General features: G+C 30.8%; 1 protein-coding gene across 1 annotated transcript in view; it reads left to right on the forward strand.

The window, feature by feature from the left end:
* LOC105625624 (chromatin assembly factor 1 subunit B) overlaps positions 1–2,643 on the forward strand; it is a 3,263-nt gene extending 620 nt beyond the window's left edge. The window contains exons 2-6 of the mRNA XM_012206947.1: positions 404–536; positions 628–931; positions 1,453–1,716; positions 1,801–2,028; positions 2,100–2,643. Coding sequence (XP_012062337.1) covers positions 404–536; positions 628–931; positions 1,453–1,716; positions 1,801–2,028; positions 2,100–2,643 — 1,473 coding nt within the window. The remainder of the gene's footprint in view (positions 1–403; positions 537–627; positions 932–1,452; positions 1,717–1,800; positions 2,029–2,099) is intronic.
* The last annotated feature ends 5,562 nt before the right edge of the window (positions 2,644–8,205 follow it).

Consider the following 8,205-nt stretch of genomic DNA (forward strand, 5'->3'; position numbering starts at 1 on the left):
AACGTAATAAAGTTAAATTAAATTAAAGTAAATTAATTAAGTTAATTAAGTTAATTAAGTTAATTAATAATTAATTAATAATTAAGTTAGTTAGTGTGTGTGTGTGTGTGTGTGTGTGTGTGTGTGTGTGTGTGTGTGTGTGTGTGTGTGTGTGTGTGTGTGTGTGTGTGTGTGTGTGTGTGTGTGTGCATGTATTTTAATAACAATAATAGTACTACTAACTAAAAATAGCATATATAATATTTATATTAATGGAACATAATGCTACAAAGTTTGTGCATGATTTTAATAATGTCAGGTATTTAAGAAGTTAGGATACGTTTAACATTTTGATCTAATTACGATTACACAAGGATTTCACAAAATGATTGTTTGTTTTTTCTAAATGATTGTTTGTATACAGATTTGGCATTTAACGACAACCAAATGTGGAGGAGCTACTGTGAATTTTGCAGCAGACTTGGATCGTCATCAGAGAGCAGTAAATGTTGTGAGATTTTCTTTGTCGAGGGAAATTCTAGCATCAGGAGATGATGGTTTGGCAACTTGATATTATTTTACTAATTACTTATTGTTCTCTTGTTAAGGAAAAGAGTTGCCTAGATTACAATTGATTTTAATACACAGAATCGATTATTATTTTGTGGAAAATCAAGGATGGACGAGACTTGTCTCCATCTTCAAGTGATACTGAAAATAAAGAACAGTGGACTTCCTGGAAAGTACTAAAAGGTCACATCGAAGACATTTATGATATTAGTTGGTCGCCGGATTCCAATTTTTTAATCTCTGGATCTGTTGATAATACCGCTATACTATGGGATATCCAGAAAGGTCGTAAAACTGCGATATTACAGGACCACAAAGGTTTTGTTCAAGGAGTATCTTGGGATCCTTGCAATCAATATGTATGCACTATCAGCACAGACAGGTAATTGAACAGCATATTGATAAAAATTGTTATCTCTACTTGAAATTTTTCAAGTAGGCGAGAACAAAAAAGTTTGTATAATTTTTCTCATTCAAGTTATCAATAAGATAAAAAATTAAGAAAAACCTATTAATTTTAATTAACAAAATGTGTATAATAAGGAATACATTTTCTATTTATTAAAATGATTGATTTTGCAGCTGTAGAAAGAACTTTTAATTGATTTTGTAATAAATCTGCCATTTTTATTAAACAATTAATGGATATAAGTATATTTATAACAGAGTAGGAATTTGGGGATTTGGCTTCTTTTACAATGAGACTCACCTTCTTCTCTAATTTTGTAGGATTTATAATTTTTACACATTTTTTAATCATTCAATTCGTAACTAAAAAGCTAAGGCAAATTTCGTTTTTTAATTTTTGATATAGCTGCTCTCGCATTGACTATTCAATTATAAATTACGCAAACGTAAAGCATCTGCTAAATTTTAATTGTGAATCAAATTCATTATTTTCAGATACTGTCGTTTAATAAGCATTGCCACGAAAAAGGTTGTTCAGCGCGTTTATAAGTCTAAAATCCCAACACCATCCGATAGCTCATTGCAGGGGAAATTCGTGCGTCTATTTTACGACGATACTTTCAAATCTTTCTTCCGCAGGCTGACCTTCTCGATAGACGGATCCCTAATTTTCGTTCCATCTGGAATAATCGAGTTGCAGGAGACTACAGAGACTATATCAAATGCAGTAATTGTTTTCTCTAGAAAAGATATAAGAGAGTCAGTATTAAATTTCTAATAAAATTCCAAATCCGTAACTTGGCTTAAAAAAACAATCATAATAATAAAATCGATTTTTTTTAGACCAATAATGATCTTACCTACTTTAAATGAATGTACTATAGCAGTACGATGTTGCCCTGTCTATTTTGTATTACGACAGGATAGTCCAGATGCTTTAATACCGTTGCCTTATAGAATGGTATTTGCTGTTGCGACGCAGAGTTCTATATTACTCTACGATACGCAGCAGACTTCTCCGATCGGTGTGGTATCGCTCATTCATTATGGTAGATTAAATGATCTTTCGTGGTACGTCATTGCCAATATGATATATTTGTTCAATTCAAATTATTTCCGAGTCTTAGCGTCTTTTTTTATAGGTCTAGCGATGGCAAAATTTTAATCACGTCTTCGAGTGATGGTTACTGTTCCATAATACACTTTGAAGAAGGTGAACTAGGGGAAATTTATAAGATGAAAGAAAATTCTTTACAAGAGAGTACAATAATAAAGGAAGCATCTAAAAATTCTAGTAAAAAATCTTTGTACAGTACAATCAAAGACAAAAATAATGTTCCAACATTCGATGTGGATGATTGTGCGATGGACATTGAACTCATAGAAAGCAACACACTCAACACAATAACGAATAATCGATCTGAAGAACTTAATGAACAGAAACCGAACGAAATTATTAGTAGCGAAAATATTACATCAAAAAATAATTTACAGATAGACAAGAAATTGAATGAAGAAGAAACAGAAGATATCAAATTGGTGTATAATGAAGAAAATAGTAGCGATGTGATCAAAATCAAAACCAGAAATAGTCCGCCAAAGTCTAATGCTCTTATTATATGTAACAAAACTCCTAGAAGAGTAAAATTAATAACTTTATCGAGTCCAAAAAGACTCAAGAAATAATAGCTTGTAAAAAATAGACTTCTAAGATTTATTATGTAACTTTTAACTATACCGGGTTCAAAATAAAGCATTACAAATTTTTATCTCGGAAACATGGATTATTGAGAAAAATTATTCAGACAAAAGTTGTAGAATTCAAAAAGATCTTACTGATCTTATCAATTTGACTTTGGTGGTGTCATCAAAATCATATCGATTTTTTTAAATAGAACATCCTACTTTTTTCCCATTGTCAAAAATATTAACGTGAAGCTATCTTTTTTCAGTTTAAACTCAATAGATTTATTACAGTACAGAAGGACATTCTCCCAAAATTTTTCAATAAAAATGTGGTTTACAGGATTCCTTGTAAAGATTGCGATTGTATGTTGGGCAAACGAGTCGAAAATTAGTCACTAGAATATCTGAGTATTGAAACTACATTAAATAGTAATAAAAATCAATTAGTGATTACAGAACATCGACTTGGTTTTAATCATGAATTCAGAGAATATTCAAATTCTTGATAGAGTAGGCTTCAAGATTGATTCGGATTTAAAGTTATCCAGATATCCGTTTATCCAAATTACGAATAAATGTGATGCTTCGGGTTATCCGGAGATTCAAATTTTCTAATATCCGAATCTGAGATCCGAATAGTAAAAGTCAAACCTAGATCCGATTTTCAGATTCGGATTTATAGCAAACTTATAGCGAATTCGATTGGATGCATTTAGTACGGACTTAATGTATATTAAAATCATTACATTATACACTTATTTAATCTGAATATAAAAGTATATTAGAAATACAAATAATAGAGAGCACCTTAGGATCGGTCAAAGTTAAATGTTTCGAATAATATAATATTCTTGGTTCATGAATTTAATCTCAAATGTAACCAAGAATATTATTCGAAATATCCAACCGATCCTAAGACGTTCTCTACTATATTATGTATTACTTGTTACATTAACTCGGTCGGTTTTTATTTCATAAATATTTCTCTTATTAGTCTTGTATATCTTTGTTATTAATATTTTAAGATTGAGAGCCTGTTCTAAATCTTTATATTTATAAATATAATAATATTAAATTTCATAAGACATGAGAAACACAACCTATAGAAACAAATGCCTTATTAAACGGTCTAGTTGAATTTTAAGTACTTCTATAATTCTTGTATGAATCTATATTTATATTTTTTAATTTTATTTTTCTTCAATTATATATGTGAATCAAAATTCAATTTTTATTTAAAAAATAACTTATGTTAAAATTTATTAAATACATCGATGTTTTCTTTCTAGACTCCGGATCCAAATTCAGATCCGCATTCCGCGGATCCGAATAATTCGGATATCCGGATTATTATGCGAATAATACGGTTTTCAGTTCTCGGATCGGAATCGATTTCGGATATCCGAATATCTAGATATTCGAATACTTAGAAGCCCTAATGGAGAAATTTCTCAATAAACGATTAAGTTCCGAAATGTCTCGCATCTATATGCAGAAAAATAAACTTAATTTAAGAACGGACACAAAATGCTTGCACCTTGTATGCCTCCTTATTGGATACGTTTAAATAAAATTGATATTCGAATTTCTTTGTTGTATTAGTTGACAATTATTGGGACAATTATTGATAAATTATTTCGGTTCGTTTCCCTAAAGATGGCTTCAGCTGTTGTGAATGGTTCATAGTGACAGCTAATTTTGGCAGTTTCAGAGAGATTAAACATCTGTTAATAATATTCAGTTTATATCGCTTTGAATTTCTTATAAAACCTTGATTTTTACTGTGTTTGAAATGTCGAATTTTGTGTTAACCAAGCAGCGGAATTTGCGGGAGGTTTTGATTTTCTGCTTTAATTTAATGCTTTTAATAAAAATAAGAAAAGTGCGGCTGAAGCCCGATCGAATGCTTGTCGAAGTTTATGGTGACACTGCTCCAATTGATAAATCATGTAGGATGATTTCGACGTTTCAAGGATGAAGATTTCAGCGTTGAAGACAAGCCTCGCTCTAGACAGCCAAAAAAAGACAAAGAATTAGAGGCATTACTCGAAGAAGATCAGAGTCAAACGCAAGAGGAGCTTGCAGAATCATTGGGGGGTAACTCAACAAGCCGTTTCTGTACGATTGAGAGCCATGGGAATGATTCAAAGACAACAGAGAAAAGGTTTTTGCATCGGATTGTGACTGGAGATGAGAAGTGGATATTCTACGATAACCCCAAGAAGAAAAAATACTACGCTAAGCCCGGTCAATCATTGCCATCGACATCAACATCACGGCCGAACATTCATGGTTCGAAGATCATGCTCTGTATCTGATGGGACCAAAAAAGGGTCTTGTTTACTATGAGCTGCTGAAGCCTGGCAATTCCATTACAGGCGATCGGTATCGGCTATAATTGATTCGTTTGAGCCGTGCATTGCGAGAAAAACGGCCGGAATACGAGCAAAGACATGATAAAGTTATTCTTCTTCATGACAACGCTCGGCCTCATATCGCTAAAGTCGTAAAAAAATATTTGGAAACGCTCAAATGGGATGTTTTACTGCACTCGCCGTATTCTCCGGACATTGCTCCTTCTAATTACTGGTTGTTCCGAAGGATGCAGCACGATTTGGCAAGTTACCGGTTCACTTCTTTCGCAGAAATCGAAAATTGGCTCCAAAATTGGATCGCCTCCAAAGACGAATCATTTTTTCGAGATGGAATTCGAAAATTGCCTGAGAGATGGGAAAAAGTAATAGGCAACGATGGACAATAATTGATCTGTTCATTCATCTTGTTTTGAAATAAATGCAATTTTGAAAGGATCAAACTAATTTGTATTCTCAATAGTTGTTTTTATTTTCAATGCTTGTTCAATGCAATGTTTGTTAATCTTCTTGTTACATTGTAACGTTTAATTTTAAATGTCACGTCATGACGAACAGACACGAGTTTATATTCAGAACGATATGTATCTAATATACAGTTTCTTATTTAATTTTAAAATTTTGAATTGTTATTTCTGAGCTTCATTTCTTCGTTTCCCATTGAGGTCACTCATTTGGTGTTTTTTTATTATTTAATAAGAATTACTAGTTATAGATTTTCGAAATTAAAATGATGTAGAAAATTAGGCAAATGAGAGTTCGGTATGATATTTAATGCATAATCATTGATTATATAAATTATATATAAATATTATATAAATTATATTTTTTACTTGCTGTACACTCGAACGATTCGACCATCTCTTGAAGTCATCCTCAGCGAGATCAACGAAGAAAAAGAAATATAATAATTTCTATCCTCTTGCGTATCAGGCGTATCAGGAGTCCCTGCTCAGCTATGTATTTTCAAATGCTTCATCATGGTCCAAAACCAGTGATAACTACAATGGAATAATAGATGCCTGAGATAAGGTGTTAAAAATTAGTATTCAAAATATTTAAAATATTATCAGCTGAAATTGTAAAGATTCGCCTGAAGAACAGGAGCGTGAAATAACAATTTTATTACAAAATTAAGCAAGTTTCCATGTCAATTTTACAAAATTTTAACGAGATAACATTATAACTATAATCTGTATCGGAATCATTATGATTTCAAAATTATTTGCGAGAATTCGAAGGTGAAACATAAATAAATAAATAAGTATCTCTATTTTTTGAATGTTATAATAATGACACCCTGGAATTTGATTGGTCCATAAACTAATTTTTTCTTGGAAATATTTAAATTTTATGTCTTCATATCCTGTTTCACAGAAAAGAGGATTATTGGAATGATTGATAGAGCTTTCCTTTTGTCATCCGAAATTTCACAACAAGAATATTGTTTTTGTCATTGAAGCTCTATTTAATAATGATTATCCATTGGACTTCATTTTTGATAATATAAATGCACAATTAAAACCTCTTTGATACAAACTTTAAAACAAAATGAAAAAAATATTGACGATACGGAAAACATTCATTAGATTACGATTCCATATGTTCAGAATATATCGGAAAAATTTTAAAATATAACGAAAGATTTAAATGTTAAGTTAGCTTTTTAGTTTCAACAAAATGAATAAATTTATTAAAGTTCACAAAAATGTGCTTCCAATTGAATCAAAGAAAAATATAGTGCACCAAATCTCATATAAAGATTGCAACGCAACTTATGTAGGACAAACGGGCAGAAAACTTAAAACCAGAATTTCCGAACATAAGAATCACATAAATAGAAATACTACTCCCCCAATCAGTAATCACATCATAGGTTGCATCACGAATTTGCTTGGATGAATATAAAAATCCTAGATACCGAAAGATATTTAAATAAATGTTTAACATCCAAAATACTATTCATCAAACTACAAAAAAGTAGCATAAATTTACAATCAGATACTGAATGTCTCAATTATGCGTATATTCATTCTGAATAAGTTTTAAAACTCATATGTTAGTAACTTTACATCGCTCCTAATAATATTTTATTTTTACATATATATATATATATAAAACAAAGATATTTATTTATGTTTCACCTTCGTATTCTCGCAAATAATTTTTAAATCATAACGACTCTGATATAGATCATAGCTACAATATAGATCATAGCTACAATGTTATCTCATTAAAAATTTGGTAAAATTGACATGGAAACTTGCTTAATTTTGTAAAATTGTTATTCACGCTCTTGTTTTTCAGATAAATCTTTGCAATTTCAGCTGATCATATTTTAAATATTAATTATTAACACCTCATAGGCTATTATTCCATTGTAATCATCACCGGTTTTGGACCATGGTGAAGCATTTGGAAATATGCAGCTGAGTAGGGACTCATCTGATACGCAGGAGAATGGAAACTATTTCTTTTTCTTCGTTGATCTCGCTGAAGATGACCCCCAAAAGTGATCGAAACATTCGAATGTACAGCAAATCAAAAATATAATTTATATATACATATAATCAATGATTATGCATTAAGCACCGCATCGAACTCTCATTTGCCTAATTTCTTTATTTTTATTTGATATATTTTCTTGCTTTATAATGGCAAATTTTAAAATTGATGTAGTGTATTGATTGTTGGATTTCTGCCAATCTGCAAGTGACTTGCTCTCAATGGAAGATTTTTGGTTTTGTATTCGCTGAGGAGGACTATAAAGGTAGTCGAAACGTTCGAAATAAATGAAGATAATTACCTGAGTATTATCTGCATCTCTTATTTCTTCACTTTTTACATCAGTGTATAATTCTCTTTAGTCTTATCTAAATTTTTATTTTATTGTGTGGAACATCCTACTTTTGATTCCAGAATAATAGCCGATGTCGATAGCTTTCCAAAACACTATAATAAAATTATTTTTAAAAAACAAATTATATTTAATAGGGTTCTCGAATAAATCAAAGAATAAATATTAATAATAAATATTAATAATAAATATTAGGTGTACAACTTTGCTTCCGCCGTTTTTTTCCGAAATTCGAGGCTTTATTATAAAAAACTGGTTATATATTTATGATTCAAAGTATTGTCCATCGCTGGCCACTACTTTCTCCCATCTTTCGGGTAGCGTACGAATGCC

This window comes from Atta cephalotes, assembly GCF_000143395.1.
Source record: "Atta cephalotes unplaced genomic scaffold scaffold00003, whole genome shotgun sequence".
NCBI classification, from domain to species: Eukaryota; Metazoa; Arthropoda; class Insecta; order Hymenoptera; family Formicidae; genus Atta; species Atta cephalotes.